The sequence below is a fragment of the Myotis lucifugus genome, unplaced genomic scaffold (genome assembly GCF_000147115.1).
Source record: "Myotis lucifugus unplaced genomic scaffold, Myoluc2.0 scaffold_180, whole genome shotgun sequence".
Lineage (NCBI taxonomy): Eukaryota > Metazoa > Chordata > Mammalia > Chiroptera > Vespertilionidae > Myotis > Myotis lucifugus.
The window spans coordinates 1,726,190-1,750,162 of NW_005871228.1; the positions used below are offsets into that span (position 1 = coordinate 1,726,190).

Genomic DNA, 23,973 nt, shown 5'->3' on the forward strand with positions numbered 1-23,973 from the left:
GGCTTGGCCATCTTCTGCAGGTCCTTCAGCCTCAAAGTCACTTTCTCTGATCTCTCCAACAACCTTTTCTAGGCTGCCATAGGACCTTCCTCTTCACCAGTTATTACCCTTTATGGTAACTGCCATAGTTCCCTCTAGGCTGTGAGCTCCTTTGAGTCAGGAACCATCTGGAGCACCTACTCAGCACTAAACCCAGAGCAAAGCCCTAGCAACACAATGAACAAGACAGACCAGGCCTCAGCCTTTTTTTTTTTTTTAATATATTTTATTGATTTTTTACAGAGAGGAAGTGAGAGGGATAGAGAGTTAGAAACTTGAGAGAGAATCATCGATCAGCTGCCTCCTGCACACCCCCTACTGGGGATGTGCCTGCAACCAAGGTACATGCCCTTGACCAGAATCGAACCCGGGATTCTTCAGTCCCCAGGCCGACGCTCTACCCAGTGAGCCAAACCGGCTAGGACAAGGCCTCTGCCTTTTGTGTTGCTTAGAGCCTTGTGTTATGACTGTCCTACTGGCCAGGAGCTCCTTGAGAGCAGGGTCTGGAATGTTTCCTATTGTATCCTGCATACCAACCACAGATTTCTTAACTTAGTTGGTACCAATGAACATTTTCTGAATGAGCGAGTGCAGAAAAGATGACAATGAAGACTGAGGCATAACTGACTTCATGTTTACCCCCAGGCACATTCAGCCTCTTAGGGGAACATAACTGTTCCCTAAAGTCAGCTTTCTGGAAAATTTCTGAGGAAGCGAGGTATTGATCCACCCAAGCTCCCCAACCTGAGTGGTAGATGTCAGTATTTGTAGTGCTCACTGTTTGCTCAACCCCTAAGCATCTCACAGTTCCAACTCAGAAAGCTGTGTTCTCTCTGTCCTAAACCTCTGGAAACAGGCTCTTGTTAGTCTAGACCAGTGGTTGGCAAACCGCGGCTCACGAACCACATGCGGCTCTTTGGCCCCTTGAGTGTGGCTCTTCCACAAAATACCAACTTCTGCGCACGGGCCACGAAGTTTCAATCGCACTGTACGTGTGCGCCAGCCCGTGGTATTTTGTGGAAGAGCCACACTCAAGGGTCCAAAGAGCCGCATGTGGCTCGAAAGCTGCGGTTTTGCCGACCACTGGCTCTAGACTGAGGAGGAAGAAACAGGTTCACTAGCTTCCTCATCAGTCTGCAGCCAGGAGCCAGGGGGCATAAGGAGGCACACTGGGCAAAGATGGAAACTTGGGACTCAGGCAGAGTGGGTGGGAATCCAGGCCAGGCCCACCACTTACAGGACTTTGAGTAAGGCACTTCACCTCTAAATCCCTCGGTTCCCACATTTCCAAAATGGGGGTTATAGTGTATTATTCACAAGGGTGGGGGGTCTCGGGTAGTTTGAGGATTAAAAAAGAATCCTCTTAAATGGCCATCTGCTCCCTTCCTGACTTGAAGCTGAAGTGCCCCTCGTGGTTGATACACATCCTGCTCCTGCTACAGCGAGACTAATGCTACTACCAGACTGACTAGGTGATCAGTAAAACCAATATTCTAGGATTCCTACTGCAGTTTTTGGAAAACATCTCATCCACTGTCAGTCCTGGGGTGCAGCCCTCGTTCAGCCTTTTCCCGATAACTGTCCCTGCCTCCTCTCTGGTTTCCTGCGACAGGTCAACGGTTCTACTGTATTGAGCCCCAAGCACAGCTGACATTTTCCACCAGCCCAAACCCTTACCTGTTCCTTGGGGAGGTGCTGGGGTAACTGGGAGTGACAGCCCGCATAACTACCGGCATCCCTGATGCTGGTTAGAACGTGGAGTGTCCCTCATTCAGGTTTATACAACTGGAACAGAGCTGCAGCCCACTCAGCTCGGGCCCTGTGTTTTCAGTTGAGGAAATGGAGGCCCACAGAAGGAAACGTGACTCGGAAAGGTCACATCCAGCTAGTAGCCAGGCTGGGGCTCGAACAGGGCTTTGGATTCTGTTTGAAGTCTCCTTCACAACTCCACTCTTGCTTTCTCGGGGCTGGGGTGGGAAGGTGAACACACACACACACATACACACCAAGCCCCTCCTGGCCTGGGGCCAAGCCCCTTGATCAGAGTCACCCTTAGGGTCATTTTCTTTTCCCTGTGCCCTCCCCAGCACTGCGGGGACAAGTTATAAAGTACATGCTCAGAGATTACGAAGCTGACCTAATTGGCTCTGGGGAGAACTTCTACACTTGCTGTAATCTTGGTGGTTTTCCTACAGAGCAACTGTTTGGCTGGCCGGAGCCTTAGTAGGCTGGTAACTTGACTCCCTTTTCAAACTGTCAACACAGTGGTATCAACAGCCTTATTAAAATTGATGTCAGCACAACTTGACAGGGCTGGAGAAGAGGGAAGGTCATAGCCTAAGGGTAGAACCTCTGTGGTTCTGCCTCGCCTTTCTCTGGTTGTAGGGTAGTGTACCCCAAATAGAAATGCCAGAAATAACAAAGGAGTGACTCTGCTGTACTATGCCCACATGTAAGGTAGGAATCCTGGTGATGGGGGTGGGGGACTAGCCTCTTACACAAGATGTCTGCATTTCCATGAGAAATGCCAGTCACTCTTCGGGTCCTGGATTCCTGTAGGAGTGAATTCAAGGTAAGAGCACAAAGTTGAAAACAGGGCCACATCGTTTCCCACCTAGGTCCTTTCACTACTTCACCAGGTGAGCCAGCTGTTGTCCCTCTCCAGTGCCTCAGCTTCTCCATCCCTACCATGAGCCATGGTTCCAAGGCTTTTATTATTACGGAACAGGTAAGGGCTGGTGGAAAATGTCACAGGGACAGAGCAGTTGCTCTAGCTGGGGGCAGGGTTATGTGCGAAAGAGATGCCTCTACTGACCACAAAGGACCAAGTCAGGACTAGCCCATCACAGCTCCCAACCTGCTCAGATATTTGATGGCTCAAATATTTGCTGCAAAAGCTGGAGGCCAACCCGCTCAATGAAGGTCTCCTTCAGATGGGAGAGAACTCCAGAAATACGGTCTGTTCTGTGAACTCATTACCAAAAAGCTTGCTGCTGCTTAAGAATTTAAAATTTGTCTTTCGTCAAGAATAGCTGAGCCTCAAGGACCTCCCAGAGGTCAGAATGCCACAGGCTTCTGGGAAACCTAAATTTAAAAGAAAAACATGGTAGAAATGAAAATGTGGCTTGATAATTCCCTAGACACACTTACTGGCCATATGTAGTAGGCCAAGTTGACGTTTTACAAAGTGAATACGTAAGAGTCCAGCTGGTGTGGCTCAGTGGTTGAAACATGACCTCTGAATCAGGAAGTCACAGTTCAATTCCTCATTGGGGCACATGCCCTGCTTGTGGGCTCTATTCCCAGTAGGGAGCAAGCAGGAGGCAGCAAATTGATTCTCTCTCATCATTGATGTTTCTCTCTCTCTCTGAAATAAAATCATTTAAGAGAAAACAAAGTGAATGCATAAAGGTTTGGCCTTCTCTAGGATAAGGTCCCAAATTACTACTCCAGCCTCACCTGCCATTCCTCTTTTCATGCTCATTCTCCAGTCAAATTTTCATGTACTCAGTAATCCCTACTTCTGCTCATCATGCTCCTCTTTCCTCCATTCCACACATATTTGCATGTACAGCTCAAGCAGTTTCCTTCCTAGGAAACTTCTGCAATCCTACTTGGAAGCCATCTTTCCAGCCTGAGCTGACACTTACTGGACTCTTGTTCTGTGTTAGTAAATATCATCCTCATGTTTCCTCTTCTCTGCTCTGAGCACCTAAGGGCTGGCTTGTCTCTAACCCAACACCCCTCCTTCTTGCCCAACCCTGGCATATCCTTGGTTCTTGGTAGATACTGGAAAGTTTTGTAAACTTGAAAAAGCAAGGAAAATAACCATCCAAAGTTACATTTTCTATGTGACATCATCTGCAAAACCTAAGGACACTTAGGTTACAGAAGAAAATGCTTTATAATGAATTGAAGGTTTGCCAAATAGTAGATAAGGCCTGTGGTTGAGTAAAATAAAGTAGTATCTGCTAAACCAGAAATCAACCCAATTTTCTTGAATTTCCTTTGCAAAATGCAAACTCTAAAAACTAGTGACTTCAATTTTAAAATAGGTATTTTGGGGGTTCCAATGATACTATGTAACTTTTTCTAGATATAAATTCCAATCTTTAACACTACTTTTACACATATAAAATCCCCACTTATTCTAGTAGCTTATAGCTAAAACAATCCTCAAATATTCCACTTAAAAAATATTGGCAGTGCAGTCACACATGAAATGGTTGAGCCACTGAATAGACTGCAGAATATCTTACCTCTCCCCCCAAATCCCTATAAGATCTGTAAGAACAGAGAACATTTCCATCTTCTGGAAAAGCTGAACTGACCTCAGGCAGTGCCTACCCTCCAGCCCTTCCACAAGGCTTTTCACGTCATTCCTCCTTAGCACGCCTGTCGTGGTAACACACCCTCTGTTCACCTGTCAGTCAAGCCTTGGTGTAAAGCCCATTGTTTTCTTCAGACCTTCCTGTCAGTGAGGGCCACAGACCATCAGTGCGGCAGGACTTCAGAAGCCACTAGGTCACACCCCTCCGATTTATAGACTGGGAGGTGATCCAGGGATCAACACGGGTCGCCCAGGAAATCAGTAGCAGCGTCAGAACTAGAATTCAGATCTCCCGGGACTCAGAGCAAGGTCTTCTCCTTTATACTATCCTCTCTTCCTTAATTCAACTATTATGTGCACCTAACATTATTTTGACTTGCTTTCAGGGCCTCCAGAGCCCTGAAATGCATTTCAAACATTATTTTTGAAGTCCCCTTCATTTACTCCCAGTCAGCAAAAATGAGTATTAGACTTAAATGCAAAAAGATCCTACACACTTGTACATTTCCCTTCAATAAACACGAATATAAAAATGCCAAAGAAACCAGTTCTTTAGTGTGTTTTAAACATGAACTTACAGTTAAAGTCTAATTTAAAAATGTAAGCATACAACTAGGCTTTACCAAAGAGGAACGTGTTTATTTCACTGAAATTCTTAAAAATATTTTTTGGCAGTTGTCACATAAAATGTCCTAATGTAAAAAAAATGTCATTAAAAAGAACAGAAAGGCATGAAAAAACAGACCCAAAATGTTAAGATTTTATTTACAAAGCTTCTTTGTTGTACAGAAAGTAAAAATGCTGTTACAGTCTTGGTGTAACTGGTAGCCACAGCTGGTTGCCTCACCAATCACAGCTATCCACGCTACAGCAAGAGTCTTACATGAAAACCTAACAACGCTTACAATTCTGTTGGGGTGCAGTCCCCAAGCTTGGTGGTGAATTTTCAAAAGGGACTAAATGGAGGAAGGCGGAATGTAACAGGAACTATTCTTTGGCTCTTTGGGTGGGTGGGTGTCCTGGGGTTTGTATCACAGCTACCTTTTTTTTTTTTTTTAAACAGCTACCAAATCCATATGATGAGCAGTCCAACCAATACTGAACAGTTCTTTTTTTTGCAGATTATTTGGGTTCTTAATCATCTTCTCCTTCATCATCTGTTTCTCTCTTCCTCTTTTCACCTTTCCCGCTTTCTTCCTCCTCTGTACAATGACAAAAATTCACTTTGAGACAATTGGAAAGGCATTTTGCCTAAGTTATTGCTAACGAAGGTAAAAACAATGAATTTTTTGATGGTTGAGATGATAAAAAAAAAGATGCCAGCTTAATCTGATAGGCAGGTTGTTAATTAAGAGCTATTAATTTTAAAAAGCATAGTGACCACAGAACCAAGAAGGCAAAATGCACAGCAGCATCTCAAATCACAACAAAGTTAAACCAGTTTTCTCAATTTTAAGTTGCAGTCTCCCAAATGTTTCTTACACTTGTTGGTCCAATGAGAGATTTGCTTATCAGGGACTTTGGAGTTAGTTAGCCTGTTTCCTTGTTTATAAAATGGGGACAATGGTACTAACTTGGAGGGTTACTCTGGAGATTAACGGAGATAACAGAGTATTTAGCCTTGAACATAGCAAGATTCAAATTGTAGCGAGTTGATATTAACTAAAAAGAGATTTCTAGATGCCTCAGGTTTTTGAGACAGAGACCTATATATCATTGTTTTTTCAACTAGTAAAAATTTATGGCTATTAAATGAAATTAACTAAATCTGTGTCAAACTATGTTCCATAAAGCTCCTGGAAGGCAGAAACCAGGTCCTAAGGACTGCTCTTCTATCACTGTAAATTTAGTCCAGTGCGTCGCACAGAGAACAGATGCTGAAAAAAAAAATTGAACCAATGGAAAGCACAGCAAACCACCTGGTATTCTGAAACCTATATATGCATGAGAATCTGTGCTTTCAATGAGTAATTAACAAATGGATATTTCATTGGTTTGGGTTAAGGTGGAGAGGAATAACACTAATAAAATTGGAATGGTGATATGTATACATTCTGCAAAAATTATGACACAATTACTAAGACTTTTTTAAATGAAATAATTCAAAACACAGAAATCTTATGCCTGGCAATAATCTGAATGATGGGTTCTAAAAACATAGTTCAAGTGTGGGGACTGAAAACTGGGCCTCCTTCCCTCAGAGAGACAGTCTTAATTGCTTGCTACATAGAGCAGGTGAACTATACCAGTGTACACACGCTGACAGGGCTACACAAGGGCCTGTGAAGACCACCAGGGCAAAGGGCATTTTTTTTCTTCTCAGTGGTTGTGACAAATTCTAAGTTAATGGGACAGCTGCCCCATACCCCGATTTTTAGCTGAGGAGGACCAAAATGCATGCTTCACACCCACCTTCATCCTCATCCTCATCCTCATCGTCTTCATCTTCATCAACTTCTCCATCATGTCCAAATTCTTCTTCCTAAAGAACAGTATGGCAATTATCATTATTAGATTAATTCTGCCAAGTTGAGAAGTACAAAAAGTATAAATTTCCCAATAAATGTAACAATCCATCAAGGAGAAAACTTTTGCGTTTTTATCTACTTTGATGTACTGAGATATGTGGGTTTCTCTTAATAAGCTTAATTTAAATTTTTCTTTAAAAATTGCCCAGCTGATGTGGCTCAGTGGTTGAGCATCGACCCATGTACCAAGAGGTCACTGGTTCAATTTCTGGTCAGGGCATATGCCCAGGTTGCAGGATCGAACCCCAGTAGGCAGAAGACAGCTGATGGGTGATGTTTCTTATCTCTCTATCCCTCTCCCTTCCCCTCTCTCTAAAAATCAAAACATACTTTAAAAAAAGTTGCTTTTCAGAAGTAAGCATTTCATTTACCAGACATGCTTAATTAGTATACAAGTTTAAATGAATAATTCAAGAAATTATTTTAAAATCTTGAATTTCAAAGCAGGTTTGGACAAAGATTTCTACATTACCATTGTTATAAAATGTTTCCTTCAGGAACTTAATTTCATTAAATACCTTATGAGATTATACAAATGCCTTACTTCTGTACAAAAAAAGAACATGTTTTTGGTGACGTCTAACTTTCCTGGCCTGTGGTTTTCACAAACCTTGAGGGTCAAAGTTAAGTCACTCCTTTCTCCTGTCCTATGGCATTCAACTCCTTACTGACATTGTGTTACTTAGGTGTTCCATTAAACTAGACTACCTGCTCTTGCAGGGTAGGACCACGTTTTAAAAAAATGTTATTACTTTGGAGAGAGAGAAATATTGATGTGGGAGAGAAACATCAATCAGCTGCCTCCTTCACACCCCCTCTACTGGAGATTGAATCCGCAACCCAGACATGTGCTCTGACCAGGAATCGAACTGGTGTCTTTTTGGTACATGAGACGACGCTCAACCAAGTGAGCCACACATGCCAGGGCAGGACCACATCCCTATTTAACTTTGCATCCCTAGCTCTTTTAATACAGAAGGCGTATATTTGCTGAATTAGGCTGAATATACAAGAACAAGTCAAGACTTGGTAAACATACCCTTCCTTTCAATACAACAAAGGAACAGACATACCGTCAGTTCTCAATGTTTCCAGTTTTCTCATCCTACTGAATGAATACTCAACTCACTGCTTCCTCCCAAAGTTAAAGGGTTAAAACTTACCTTGCAGAGCCAAGAACTGTGTCCCGTAGCATTCAGTAAGCATTCCATTTAGTATTTATTAAGAGGGTGGGTTTATAAGAGCTAAAGTAATCAGACTGATATTAGTTTACTCAAACCTATATTATTTTCTTCAGAAGGCCTTTCTTTCTCTTCCTTTCCTTTCTTCTTAAAAAGGAATCTATACTTTTAATCATTTTAAATAGGAAGCAGGGAAGCAGAGTTGCACTGACCTCCCCACTGACTTCATCTTCATCCTCTTCTCCTTCTACATCTTCGTCTTCATCTTCATCCTCTTCATCATCAAATTCTTCTTCCTCACCATCCTCATCCTCCTCGTCCTCCTCATCTTCTCCTTCTGAAAACAGTCCAAAAGGAATTCATTAAATACCCTTGATGTCCCATGAGGGTACATCTGCTAGATGTTGAGAAATTATGGGTTGGTCCACAGGACAAATGCTGGACTACACCAACATCAGGGGAAACCGTGAACCACAGTTACCCTCTTGCTCCCAAGCTGCTGTAGCTCAGTCCTTTTGTCCTACAGAATCCCATAACATCTGGAGGCCAGGACTCCTGGGAAACTAGATGGACACTATAACACTTTATCCAGTGTCTGGCATTTGACTCCAAGTAAGGAAGGGGGAAGAGGGTAGGGATGTGTATGTATAAAACATGATCAGCTATGAACCAGAACTATTAAAGCTCAGTCATGGGAACATGAATGTTTTACTATTTTTTCTACCTTTGTCTATGTCTAAAATTTTCCACAGTAAAAAGTTACAAAAAATTGAAACAAAAATATTCTTCTGAGGTAAGGGTACCACCACAAAGCTGCCCAAATGGGGAGCTTGGAAGATGCCGACTAACAACCCTGTGACAAGCTGCAGAGGCAAGTTGCAAGGCATCTCCATACCGTGTCTCCATTTGGTGGAGGCTTCTAGCCAAGCAGTTACCTCTCTGGTCCTAGAGCTTGCTGTGCTCTATTCTGCCTCCTGGCCTCTCAACACTTCCCTCTTCTGTTTGGCTAACACGGATTCAACCTCTGAATCTCAACTAAAAATCACTTCCTTGGGCAGATAAGCCAGACCTCCGAATCCCAGCTCGCACTCTCACACAAGCACCTGGTTCTTCTCCATGACCACACACCTTGCTCACTTGTGATTATTTAACACTTTCTTCTTCGTAGTAAGCTCCAAGAGGACAGAAACCATGATGTGGTTCTCAGGAACCCCCACCCTCCAAAAGTTTTCTTTACAGGTTCTTTCACAGTTGGCCGTTCAGCCTGTTTAAAATGAACCTCAACAGACCACAGGAGGCACAAAGGGTTCTTGGGGATAACTGAAAACCTGTGGTGAGGGGAACAAGTGACAAATATTTGGAAAAAGGTGAGATGTCCTATCTTGTGACATCTTACAAACTTCGAGGCCATGAGTTTGACATGCTTGTCTTACATCCCATCCTCTCTCTTTTTGCCTTATCTCAAATCTCCTGCAAAATCAAACTGTAAAGATGCTTCCAGAGCACAGCACCAATAATGGCACCAAGTTGCCTGATGTTTTTTCCTCCTCTGCTTTTCTTAATCATTTCTGTCTTGTATATTTTTTATTTTAAAGAAAAGAAATATTTAAAAATAATGAGTCTAAAAGCTAACTAGATGTAAAAAACCTTGATCAGATGTCAATGATAAAAACTATCTTCTAAATCCATGTTATATCCAGAGATTATTTCCCTTATTAAGGAAAAATGGAACCTAACACATAGTACTTTGAAATCATCATCTTCTTAGACCCTAGTAATATATTAAAGGCAGGAAACCTATTTTATTTATATTTGGATATAACAAACATATCCAAGTACCTATGAAGTTTTAGGTCCTTTGAATAAAGAAAAAAGCCCCGACCCAAGAAAATAATCATAGCATAGTTGGAAGGGACAAGAATAGCAGAGACAGGTGCTACGAAAGAGGTAGCAAGGGGATGTTCTAGCATGTTCACGAATCTAATCTCTCGAGAGTATCAGGAGAGTCTTCCTGGAAGTGTTGACAAAGATGAGTTTTATAAGGATAAATAAGCAGTAACCAAGGCAGGGGAACAGCTAGGAGGAAGACAGAAATGATGGTCTCCTTAGAAAACTGTAAATCACAAGTACTTCAATGGGTGGAGCAGTCCATGATCTCTAGGCTCGAAATTCAAGACATTAGCTAACAAACCATTTTTATTTGGAATCATTTAAAGGCTTCAATGTCCCAAGCACTTATTAAAATTAAACAGAAGTTGTAACTCCAAATTAAATGGAATGCCTACATGTATGCATATAAATTCTTTTTCTCAACAGCAAGAACATTCAGCAGCTTTATCAGGACCCTTGAAGGCAGAAATTAGGTTGACGGAAATAATGTCCAATTACCTTCATCATCCTCTTCTTCATCCACACCGTCCACCTCAGCATCTGAGTCAGGAGCTTCTCGATCCTCTCGGTCATAGCCATCCAGGTAAGTCAGCTGGGGCAAGAGCTTGAAGACACTCTCTCGGTAGTCATTCAGGTTAGTAACCTCACAGTTAAACAGATCCAGGCTTTTCAGACATTCCAACTTTTTCTGAAGGATTAAAAAAACACACTTCCTAAACCAAAGGAACCTAAGCAACAAAACCCATCTCCTAAGAGGTAAAAGTCTAGGCTCGTATTTAATTAGGTACTACCCACTCAACCTTGTACATAGGAAAACATTTCAACTCCTTTGCAATCTTTATATTGGAGGCCACTAGAGATTTGTAACTAGTCCTTTCCTTCTACATCTACCCTTCTCAAAGAACTGTCATTTTTTTTGGCAGCATTAGTCTTAAGAAACATGAATTTGAAAAAGTTATTAAAACTGGATCTTCTTATAGTACAAGACAAATCAGAGAATTTGATAAATTTGGTTCAAAACTAAGTTCAAATATTTGAGTAATCAAAAGTCCACTAAGAACTTGCTGGGTATCAAGCAGTCTTCAAAGCTCTGGGGTAGTAGTATGGAAGAAAACTCATCCAACCATCAACTCAGTCTCAAGGTGCTTGACATTTCTACTTGGGAACACAGATGTGAAACACGAGAGAACAGAATATAATAAAGCACAAAGTTTAGTGATGCAGACATTTTCTGGAAAGACAGGAATCAATACAGGTTAGGGAAAAAGAGTTTAAACTTCAGAAATAAGAAACATTACACTCTTCTTCTTTTTGAATTTTTGGGGAAATGATTGACACTGTTACCAGACTTTTCCATGTAAAATTCTTTTGGTGTTATCATACCTTGAAACTTTGTTGAATAGGAAAATTTCCAGGTATTTTACTCAGATCTTCATCTGTTATGAAGTACAATGTACTGGTATTAGTACTTCAACCCCACATCTATTAAGTTTTGATTAAGGGTTAAGAGGTTGGGAGGACAGAGATATTATTACAGGCAAGTTAGGAGACAGCACCAGGACAGCAACCCTCTTAGGGAAAAGAAAGAGTGCAAGCTTATAACAAGCAAACACAAAACATGAAGCCTGGTGCCTTTTAGAATAGGGGCAATAAGCCCGGAGGGCATATGCTATATAGCTTCATAAATGTAACTTTTAATGGTTCTGAATCAAGAGAAAAGGCTTAACCATATATAATATATATTTGGTTAATCCTCACCTGAGGATATTTTCCCATTGATTTTTAAGAGTGGAAGGGAGGGTGAGAGTCAGAAGTGGCAAAAAATAAATGTTGGTGTTTAAAGTCTTTGATGCTTTATTTGGGAAAGCTATTTCAACATTCACAGGGACCTAGAAAGAAATGCAGATTAAACAAAACCTTGTCTCCAGGACTTGAGGTATCTGTGTAATTCTAGGGAGTTACAAAATGATTTGAAAAATCTTTGCTCTAAAGCAGGGCTTGGCAAAAGATTGTCTGCTGGCCCATTCCAAACCACGGCCTGTTTTTGTAAAACAAGTTTTATTCAAACAGAGCCACACTCACTTGTTTATACATTACGTATGGTTTCTTTTGTGCTGCAATGGGGAAGCTGAGTAATTGTGACAGAGACTGTATGGCTGACAAAGCCTAAATGATCTATTATTGGGCCCTTTAGCAAAAAGTGTTGCTGACCGCTGCCCTTACAGAATCTTCATCTTCCTGATCAAAGATGAGGTTCCCACACTTACTTTACTTTTACTGAGCAGCCCTTGGGAACATAGAGCCAGACAGGGAACACAGAGTAGGGTTACAGCAACAGGAAACTGTACTCCTCAAAACACCAATGTATGATGATCCAAGCAAGGGTTTGTGAATCAAATAATGTGCTTATGTAAGTCAGTCCCCTGAGGACTTAAGAAAACTGTCCCCAACCCTTCTTAGAGCTGCTTTTATGTCATGCAGCTTTCAGATTAGGTTCCCCACTGGGCAGGCCCTGACCTCCAGAAGCCCAGGTATGAATTCTTGCCAAGAAGAAAAAAAATGCTGAAATGCCACCCCAGACAACTAGATAGCATACTGGGAACTCTTTTCTCTTCACAAAACAGTTGACCCATACCAGCTAGGATACAACAAGTAAATTTAGGCAGCTTTCCCAAAGAGGCTCCGTCTAAAAATTCATCAAAGGAATGAGCCATGGACCCCTCAAACTTATTCCCTAGGAAAAGATGCACAAAAATGCATACAACCCGATATTTAATGCTCTACAGTGCCCAAGGCTTTTCTCTAGTTTTACCAACTATCCCGGGGCACAGGCCCTCCACAGCTCTGTTTCTGAAATTATGACTGTGATATTTTTGGCTACTTCTTGAGAAAGGACCCATTATAATCCGGACATGCCAAACAGTATGCTAGAAAACTAAGTTAAAGAAAATAAACAACAAAATCACAAATAACCATAGTATTCTAGAAACGTTTCAAGTAGTAAAATTACACTTTAAGATCCCAAATACACTACAGACAGATCGTTCAGGATCCCAATGTAATGTTTAAGTACTGCTAAAAAAAAAAAAAAAATCACAAATTTTTATCATATCATAAATTTGGCCTAAAACTAATAGGCTAGCCATAATAAACATTAAACATTTTATTAACAATAATTTTGCTTGCCTTCTTAGAATTTAGAAGGGCTTTTGGGGATGGTTTGGATGGCCCAGGTCTCTTAAAAAAGGTGTCCAAGGAAGTTTGAAATGATGCCTTCTTTGTCTCTCGATTAATGTCCCTGTAGCAAGCAGAGGCATTCACAATCATTGCATTGACTGTTAGAACTAGGCTCAATGTAGACGGTGTTCAAAATGTTATGTGGTTAATGAGGATGAGGATGGTGTTTTTCCCCACTGAAGAATACTATCAGAAGTAAAAATTGATGCAACATTTCCCCCTTTCACCTTCTGCTACAGTTATATTTTATTCTAAGTTCTAACTTCAGGAGACCCACCTAGCACCACTAGGAATCTGAGAAACAAGTTCAGAGAAGGGCAGGAGCCCAGGCTTTTCCAGAAAGTCCTGGGTGTGCAGCTCTGCAGCTCTCACTGGCCAGCCAAGTGTGTGACTCTGGACAAGGGATTCAGCCTCTCCCAAGCCTCAGCTTCCTCTTGTGTAAAATGAGGGCCATGCTATTTCTATCCACTTTGTAGAAATGTTCTTTTATGTCATGCAGCATCCACTATAGTGTATAGTACGTAGCAGATAACATACATTAAGCATCCACTATAGTGTATAGTACGTAGCAGATCCTCCCAGGGAACTGAGACTTTCAAAGTCATCAAAGGGCCCTCATACATCTCTGATCAGGTCAGGAACACCCAAGCAAACAGCTCCCACACACTGCTTCTGCTCTGCCTGTCGCTAGGGCACTGACAAAGGCTTCTGATGAAACATTTAAGGGGACCGAGGTTGTTATGAGAATCAGGCGACAGCCAATGATCTCGCAAGGAAAGGCACTACCTGGTGTTCTGTCCAGAAAAAAAGGGGTTCCTGTGCTCACAGTGACCCTGGATTGACAGGCCTGTCACTAACACAGACAAAGAAGATTAATTCAGGGGTCTGACTGGGAGACCATTAGCACTGAATTTCGTGCTCCTGTTAAATAGCTCAAGTCAATTTGGATATGAAACAAAATTGTAGGTAAAAAGAGAACAGTGCAAAGAACAGTGGATTTGGATTTGAATCCCTATTCTGCAAATTATCATGTGACTATTAATTAAGTTTTCTAAACTTGGTTTTCTTTACAGTCTTTCTCTTCTGTGGCTTACGAGGATACAGTGGGCAAAAGTTAATGTCCTTGAATTCAGCAAAACTCAATAAATGTTTGTTTAAACGTTGGAAATGTGGACTGGTTTTGAGAAAAAGAATAGAACCAGTAAAAATGAAGGAGCCTAAGTATCTGGGTGTACTTATCTACAGTAGAAAAGAGGGGCAAATATATGGCGTAAAGGTAGGAAATAGGCTCCCAACATTTATGAGAAATATGAACTGGACATAGTTCACTTAATGAAATGTACACATAAAGTGACTCAGTAAAAGATGCTTAATCTACATTGGCACAGCACCTCTATTAATTAGGAGGGAAAGACCCTAAAATTCTGACAGGAAACCCTCTTTATCAAAAGAAGTCATAATTTAACCTTATCTTCCCTTGAAATATTAATAGAACATCCTGTACAACTAATATGAAATCCAAACATTATAAATATACTGTGACATCAGAAAAGATGGATAGCAGAGGATGGCTTATCCTCTTGGGTTCTGTTCTTCTGCATCCTGAAAGACAACTCCTACCTACTGTGTAACCCTCTCCCAATTAATGTTTGGAAGTTAATGGAAACACTGACTTTATGTACACCAAGTTAGCATCGTTAAAATGGAATTCTCCCTGTATGCCAAATTTTTAGAATGCCACGTTTAGGTAAAATAGTCATTTATCAATCTTGAATTCATAGACATTTCCAGGTGCCAGCCAAAAGAGGAGCCTGTGGGGCTCCCCCACACCCTGCATTAAGCCCTGCCTCTAAAAGCTCTTTTATGGCCACCACAACTTCCACCTGGGCTGGACCCCATTAGCACAGCTTTCCAGCTAACAAAGCAAAGTAAGTGCATTGCCTTATTTTATTTCCAGAACTCCTAAGTGAGGAAACTGAGGCCCGGAGAAAAGAAGCAATTTGCCCAAGGTCACACAGCAAGTCTGTAACTCGTGACACTTAACTAATTTTCCATAGCTTATCCAAGTATGTAAGACTGAGGAGGATTTGGGGGTTCCCATGAAAAACTTTGGGCAACAGTGATCCAGCTAGCGCCCAAGATCAGGAATTAGGAGATTTAAAACTTATTGGAACTGTCCTTGGACTTCTGTTCCATCTGCAATTCAGATATGCCACCCAATATAAACAGCTTTTTCTAGAAAAGTATAGAATAGCCTAGCCAGTCTGGGGGGAAAAAAATAAATGTTTAATTTCATAAACACATGAAATTTTAAAAAGAAAACAAAAAAGAATCCCCCTTTGAAGAAAGCCACCACAGTATCAGGTAATCAATTATTTTCAATCAATTCCCTTACTATAAAGAAATATGAAAATGAAAATGACCAGTAAGTCTTGGTTTCCAAATTCTTAATTACTTACCAAAGGTTCCAAGGTACTGATATCTTTCAGTTTATTTCCACTTAAATTTAGATGTGTGAGATTTGGAAGTTTTTCTGCCAACATGTCCAGACATCCAGAGATTCTATTGTCACTGAGCTCAAGCTGTGAGAGAAAACGCACACAAGACACACACAAATATACAGAGAGACATATATCATTAAGGTGTTCTAAAGAGCAAATACAGTTTTTAAATACTTACCAAGACCAAACAATCTCTGTTTTTATCAGTGCATGTATGTTCATTTTGTTTGATTAAACCCAAATAAGTAGTTTATGGATCCCAGCAACATTTCCGGGGGAGGAGAGACAGAATAGGATGAGAAGTGTTGTGTTTTCTTAACCAGATGCTAATTATAACAGTTTGCTCAAGTGAATGTATTTTCTAACCTAAAAAGTGGGTCACAGCAAATTAGAATTCTTTAAGAAGTTGTAATATGCTATACTTGCCAGGAAGGGTAACTGGTCCATGCATTCTAAGCAGCTTATTTAAGTGTGTGCCAAGCAAAGCTTGCTGTGCCCACTTGGAACCTAATCTGGTCCTTACAGCGTTGACACATTGTGGAGTTCTACATCTGGAAGCCCCAGGGAATTTGCTCTGACGCTGTAGGAGGACAAGCCCCAAAACACACCCTTAAAGCAGCTCCATAACCTCAGGAAAGGGAGTGGGGCAACAGCTTCAGGGCTGATACAACCAACTCCCTGGAGGCCACTTCTTGCATAAACCTGGCCTTTACAAGAACCTACTCTAATTTCTTAGCTGCGGGTCAAGTAACACAGCAAGCGGTGTGCCAATAAAGGAAATGAGCCTTCAGCAAGAAATATTAGAGTGAAAGATATTGGAGCATGGAAAAATTAGATGGTCGAGAGCATCTAATTCAAATTCTTCATTTTGCAGATGAGAAAACTTAGACCATACAGCTGCTATCAATCCCCTTTTTAAATGCCAACAACAGTAATTATATCTAACCCTTACTTAGTACTTAAGTGCCAGGTACTATTGAAAGCCCTAGAAATACTACATGATCACTTAATCTCACAATAAACCGATGGGGTAGGTAGAATTATTACCCCCACTGACAGATGAAGAAAATGAACTACAAAGAGACAGTGAAATATGCCAAAGAGCTCACAGCTGTTACAGTGGTAAACCTATGATTTGAAGCTGGGCAGGCTAGTTTCAGAAGAATCCATGCCCTCTGCACTATGCTGCGTACCTTGAAGAGCATGAAAACATCATGTAATTTCATCTATAGCATGCAATGAAATAATAATGAGCAGAATAGAGGAACTCTTTAATTTAAATAGTTGTTGAAAGAATGAGTTTAAAAAACAATTCAAGCCCAACTGCTCAGTGGTTGAGCATCAACCTATGAACCAGGAAGTCACAGTTCAATTCCCGGTCAGGGCACATGCCCAGGTTGTGGGCTCAATCCCCAGTGAGGGGCATGCAGGAGGCAGCTAATCAATGATTCTCTCTCATCATGTTTCTATGTCTCTCTCCCTCTCCCTTCTTCTCCAAAATCAATGAAAGAATATATATATATATATATATATATATATATATATATATATAAATAAATGAAGTCTGGTGCTTGGGTGTTATTAAGTATTTCAGGAGAATGCAACATTTCCGAAAAAAATTTTCCTTCCAATGTGATATTCCAGACTAATATCTAATCATCTAGATTTAAAAATATAAGTCTATAATAATCAACAAAGCCCCAAGTGTTACCTTTATTGAGATATTAGTAAATCAAAATAAAAAGAGAACACTTATTTTTGTTGGTCAGAATATCAACACATATGTAATACATCCTTTCAACATGAGTATCTTAGGGAGCAGAAATAACAAGGCAATCCCGCCAGAGGACTTAATGGCACATTTATTTGAAATAAAAGCAATGTGTAAATTTAGGAAGCCTGTGACATTTATACACCAAATTTCTTTCAGATCCTGTTTTCTTGTTATAAAACAAGCCATTCTGGGGTAGGAAGAAAACAAAGTCCACATCAACTGTAAGAACATCTATCTGCCTTTCAAGTCTGATTTACAGATGTCTCCATTCCTCCCTCATTAATTCTATAAGTAACAAATTAAAATAAGACTTCAAAAGGATTTGATAAAGCCTATATACATACAGATGGTCACTGATACATTTACTTTCTAAGTCTGACAGTATACTGACCATAATAATTCAGGAAAATATATCAGGATGCTAGGAAAACAGAACACAAAACACATACTACTAGGATCTGCTAGCATAAAGTTTATGTAGATAGATAAAAAGCCACCAGTTGTTTACTGAACTAATTAGAGCTTCCAGTGTCACCAATAACCCATGCAAATAAAAAGGATGACTCTTGAATCTCTAAAGCACATACTTACCAGAGGAAAGGAAAAAATTTACCAATTTAAATATAACATGATTCTTTGATATAGGAAGCAGGGCACCCTGAAAACCATGAGGAGTACCTGAGCATTTATTACTTAAATAAAGCAAATAAACATTTCTTGTTTTAATTCATGTACATAAGCAAAAAAACAAGACTCAAAAGCAAACTACAGGAACGGCCTACCTGCCCCTTTGCTTAAATTTGATTATGAATTTCTTTCTGTGTGTATGTTTCAACATAAATTCCCTAATAAAGTGAATACCTAAACATAATCACATACCTTTCTGAATGTTATTAAAAAAAAAAAAAAAAAAGGTACTGGGTTAGGAAATAGGAAATATGGATTCTAGTTTTGGCTCTAGCCACCACTTTTGTGGGTGGCTTTAGGCAAATTACTATACCTTTCTAAATTTACTGATGTGTCTATAAAATAAGGGGCTAGGCTGGAAGATGAAGTTTCTTCCAGTTTTGACATTCTGGAGCTCTGTGACAGATAAATATGCAAGGACACAAGAAAACATGTCTCTTGTTTTTTTAAAGTAGGGGGTGGAGTTGAAGGGCAATAGTGATTGGTTTGCAATTAGACCAATGAAGAGCTAACAACAGACCATCAGCTAGGATACAGAAATACAAAAGCTTTGTTACAATGGATTCTTGCAGCAAGTCATAGCACATTTTAAACTTCTAGTCATTAAAATTATGTAATGGGTTTGAATTATCAAAGACTATAAATCTGAAAAGTCTTTACTACTCAAACTCATCCTTAATCAACAAAAATAAAACATGAGTGATAGGCACCTGTTTCCTAAACCAGAGCATACTAAGAACAAAATGTATCTAAGATTATAACACAAATTTATAACAACTAATAAATTATTCACAAAATAATTATTCTTCATAACTAATATTTATTTAGCATCCAACATGTATTATTTCCAAACATCACAACAATTCTGTAAGGTCAGGTGGTATCACCAGTTTACAGGTGAGGAAATTGAGCCTTACAAGGATTAAGTAACCTGCAGATCACCCATCAAGGAAATGATAGAACTGGAATTCAATCCCAGATATGCCCAGTTCCAAAGGCTATGTGCTTTCTGCTACATTAAATGCTTCCTTACAGGTAAAACCATGTATTTTTCCCTTCCCGGTATGGTTCCTTTTTACTGTTAAAGAAAAAGCACTCACCTTTTTCAATTTTGGTAGTTTGGGGAGATTTGAAACTGAAATCAAGCCTACATTTATTAAACTGAGGAACTCTAAGTTCACAAATTCATCTGTTAAGCCCTCAATTTTCCCATCATCTGATTTGCAATTGTCCAGGACAAGTTCTCGAACCTGTAGATGACAAAAGAAAAAAGGAAAAGACAAGCTTTCAGGAACATACAGAAAAAAGCAAAAACTTCTACCATAAATACCCAGCAAAAAACACCCACATATAGGGGCAGCCTTTAGATCACAGTTATAAATAAATGAAAAATGATTAAGCCTTTAGAAACAATATACTAATAGATACCAAGGGTGGAATGTTACACCACGAATAAAGATGTGAACTCTTTCTTTTCCAGAGACAGAAACTACAGTTCATAAGATAAAAGTGAAGAAACTGTATCTCCCCTATTTCTTTTCCCAAGTCTGTTCCCTTAGGGTTAGCTTTAACTATAAATGCAGAGTGAAGATACCCCTCACCCTCTTTTAGGCTGAGTCTATCTCAAGGCCCAAGAAACTGACACAAGGAAAATATAGAAGTTTTACTTTTCCCATCAAGATCACTAGGAGATGTCGGCAGCACTATACATTTCCACTTGTGGTATTATTAATCTTTACTAAGATTATCTTGACACTTGGAATGGGTTAAGTGAAGTGTCAAGGCCTTAATTCAAAACAAAGATCAATTTGGGTTATATGTGAGAATGACAGGCGAGAGACTGTTAGACATTAAATTAGGTTCCTTTTTCAGACATAACATCTCCTTCTTTGGAGATCCTGAAATTCAGAACTCAAATTCATCCAAGGGTATCACATCTGAAGATTTTGAATACTGATTTAATAACAGTCTACAGTGTGAATACTATAATAATCCTTATTGCCATTCTTGCTCTGTGGTTGACTCTGAAACTTGCAATTTTTAACACGTTCTGATCAATTTACAGTGATGCAAATTAGTTTTAACTGCCAAAGGCATTCTTGCAGTGAATGTACCAAGTTTAATAGCATTAATCAAGCATGTATACGGAAGGGAGATGCTGATAGCTCTAAAATGAGGATAGGAGCTAGTGACATCTTCATCCTCCCATACAGAATCTAAGGATCCTACTCTATTAATTGCTATCATTTATCGAGACCATACTTGTTATTCCTGGCACCACCACATCCTCCCCCCATTTACAGAGAAGGAAACAGATTTATAGAGTCTGTGATACCCACACCACCACAACTTCTCACTTGCTTCTTCATTATTTCTCACTGCCTTATTTCCTCCTCAGAAGCCCTGGTTTCAGTCAGGATGCATGCAGTCCTATTGTACCTTTTTCCTTCCTTCTACTTTTCTCTAGACATCTCTGCCATTCTTCCTTCTTCTGATGAAAATCAGCACATGTGAAAACCTAAGAAGTCACCTGAGGAGAGCTGGGCTATGGAGACAGATGCCTGGCTCTGCCACTTATAACCTGTGTGACCTTGGGCAAGTCACTTAACTTCTCTGTGCCTCGGTTTCCTCATCTATGAAGTGGAAAAAAATATTACCCACCTCATGGAGCTGTTGTAGAGCAGTGCTTGGGACATATTAAGTGCTGAGAAAGTAACCTCTCAGGAAAGCAACTAGGGGAATGCTGTCTACTTTATTCGTATCTATATGAAGTTTTCTTTTTTTTTTACTAGCAGTATTCCTTTTGTATTAAACACACACACACACACACACAGCTCCCTAGCCAGCTGCTCAGTGGTTAGAGCACTGGCATGCAGACCAAAGGGTCACGGGTTTGATTCCTGGTCAAGGGCACGTACCTGGTTGCAGGCTCAATCAGCCCTGATTGGGGCATGTGCAGGAGGCAACCTGTTGATGTTTCTCTCTCTGTTATTTCCATTTCCCTCCCCCTCCCATCCATTCTCACTAGAAAAAAAAAATCAATGGAAAAAATATTCTTGGGTGAGGATTAACAAAAAACAACAAAAAAAGAAAACCCCCAAATATAAAAAAAGGTCAACTGTTATTGCCACCCACCTAAGTAGTATACTACAACGCCACTAAAATGGACCCATTTGGTTTAGGGCAGTGGTTCTCAACCTTCTGGCCCTATAAATACAGTTCCTCATGTTGTGACCCAACCATAAAATTATTTTCGTTGCTACTTCATAACTGTAATGTTGCAACTGTTATGAATCGTAATGTAAATTTCTGATATGCAGGATGGTCTTAGGCGACCCCTGTGAAAGGGTCGTTCGACCACCAAAGGCGTCACGACCCACAGGTTGAGAACCGCTGGTTTAGGGGATTTTTCTATGATTGTATCTGACAGAGAATCCAAAATTATTATACAGAATGAAATGACCCCAATATGCCAAAAGCCAAATGAGGAGGAATTAGCCATATTGCATCTTAAGCCATTTTGCCTCCCAGCTTACTGGGTGAAATCACCTTTTAAACAATTTTTCTCAACCAGTGAAATTCCACTCTAACTAGAATTATAAAAAAACTACCATAAAGCGCCCTAGCCGCTTTGGCTCAGTGGATAGGGCATCGGCCTGCGGACTGAAGGAGCCCAGGTTCAATTCTGGTCAAGGGCACATGCCCGGGATGCGGGCTCGACCCCCAGTGGGTGGTGTGCAGAAAGCAGCCAATCAATGATTCTCTCTCATCATTGATGTTTCTAACTCTCCCTCTCCCTTCCTCTCTGAAATCAATAAAAATATATATTTTTTAAAAAACTACCATAAAGCATTTAAATGTGATGTACATGTTTGCTGAACCAAATTGCAGAATAGAAATCAAAGAGGAACCTGGGAGGGAAAAAATGTTAAAGTGGTTCTTTTTATTAAAAAATGTTTTTTTCTTGATTTTTTAGAGAGGAAGGGGGAGAGAGAAACAGATTTGTTGATCACTTATTTATGCATTCATTGGTTGATTGTTGTTATGTGCCCTGATGGGGATCAAACCCACAACTTTGGTGGGTCTGGATGATGTTCTATCCAACCAAAGCTACCCATCCCGGTCTGTTAAAGTGGTTCTAATTTGCAGGCTTAGCTATTGAGTATAGAAGATGATGGAGTGGAACTGAGGTTCTGGTTTAGAGAAATGGGAACCATGTAGCTTGAGGGAATAAGAAAGGAACAGCTTGTGGAAGGAAGTGTGGAAGGAATAACAAAAGGGATACCAAGTTTAAGTTTCCTATGGGATGTCCAGATGAAAGGATCCCTAGGGAACTGGACACGTGGGTATGGAGTTCAGGGGAAGTCTGGGTTGTGAATTCCGTATTTGTGAGTCACCAGGACAGACAGTAGTGGGAGGCTGGAACTCCTAGGAAGAGGACCGAGGATGGAACCCTGAGGAGACGGAATCCTGCAAGGGAGACTTGAGAAGAATCAGGAAATACCCAAAAATGAAACATGAGCTTAAAACATCCAGAAAGGCTTATGAAAGAAGGCACAAGAAGTGATTGAAAAAATTAGAAAACTTAAATGCCCTTAACAAGAAAATAATTTCCTGGATACACTGTGGAATGTAAAATGTACAGAAAGTGTTATTTATGTAATACATCACACATTCACTTTCTTATCTATATCTATAAAAGCTCAGTGACTGAATGGTGGAACGACCAGAACAACTGGTCGACCAGTAGCTATGATGTGCACTGACCACCAGGGGGCAGATGCTCAATGCAGGAGCTGCCCCCTGATGGTCAGTGTGCTCCCACAGTGGGAGAGCCACTCAGCTGACCGGGATGAGTGGCGCTCCCACAGCGGGCTGATCCCGCAGGCCACGCCCCCACCAGTGCACAAATCCATGCACCAGGCCTCTAGTCCTATATAATAAAAGCGTAATATACAAATTGACTAAACAGTAGAACAACCAGTTGGTGGACAGGCAGTGCCAGGCCAGCCAAGGCAAGTGCCAGGGGGCAGAGGGAGGGGATGGCGATGGGGGAGGCAGCAGAGGGAGGCGGGCAGCAGTGGCAGCATGATGGGGGCAGCAGAGGGAGGCCAGATTGCGGCTTAGGCCCGCTCCCCAGGCGGAGCAGGCCTAAGCCGTCAGTAGGACATCCCCCGAGGGCTCTCTCCCTCCCCCAAGTGCACAAATTTTCGTGCACCAGGCCTCTAGTATGTACATAAAACCTCACAGAAATAATCTCTCACAGAAAGTAAGTGGCTGGGAGACTTTTCTCTAAAACCTTATTTTGTACTTATTGATGACAATGTTAATCTATTTTTAAAAAATAAAGATAAAAACAGTCACTGCTACTCTTTTAAAGTACTGCATAGGGCAGTGATGGCGAACCTTTTGACCTCGGCGTGTCAGCATTTTGAAAAACCCTAACTTAACTCTGGTGCCATGTCACATATAGAAATTTTTTGGTATTTGCAACCATAGTAAAACAAAGACTTATATTTTTGATATTTATTTTACATATTTAAATGCCATTTAACAAAGGAAAATCAACCAAAAAAAATGAGTTCGTGTGTCACCTCTGACATGCGTGTCATAGGTTTGCCATCACTGGCATAGGGGTTTGTATAAAGATTGTAGGGGATTGAGCAGATGATGAAATGAGAGAAAACTTGGATCTAAACAAAATCAACTTTCTGATCATAAACATACATTAAATGGAAAGCATATTAATGTTCATTACTATTGATATTTTGGTATATTTTTTGTCTTTCTTTGTGTATTTTAAATA

At 40.5% G+C, this 23,973-nt stretch overlaps 1 protein-coding gene across 2 annotated transcripts; it reads right to left on the reverse strand.

Annotated features, from left to right (window-relative positions):
* Positions 1 to 5,106: 5,106 nt before the first annotated feature.
* Positions 5,107 to 20,551, reverse strand: ANP32B (acidic nuclear phosphoprotein 32 family member B). Of its 2 annotated transcripts, XM_023760386.1 has the most exons (7): positions 20,507 to 20,551; positions 19,268 to 19,417; positions 15,665 to 15,787; positions 10,467 to 10,656; positions 8,291 to 8,415; positions 6,782 to 6,851; positions 5,107 to 5,571 (listed from the first exon to the last, which is right to left on the reverse strand). In XM_023760386.1, the coding sequence occupies exons 1-7, from the start codon at positions 20,534 to 20,536 to the stop codon at positions 5,504 to 5,506; spliced, it is 756 nt and encodes a 251-aa protein (XP_023616154.1). In that variant the 5' UTR covers positions 20,537 to 20,551; the 3' UTR covers positions 5,107 to 5,503. The 2 variants fall into 2 exon arrangements, with proteins under 2 accessions (XP_023616154.1, XP_023616155.1); XM_023760387.1 differs by lacking the exon at positions 15,665 to 15,787.
* Between the last annotated feature and the right edge of the window lie 3,422 nt (positions 20,552 to 23,973).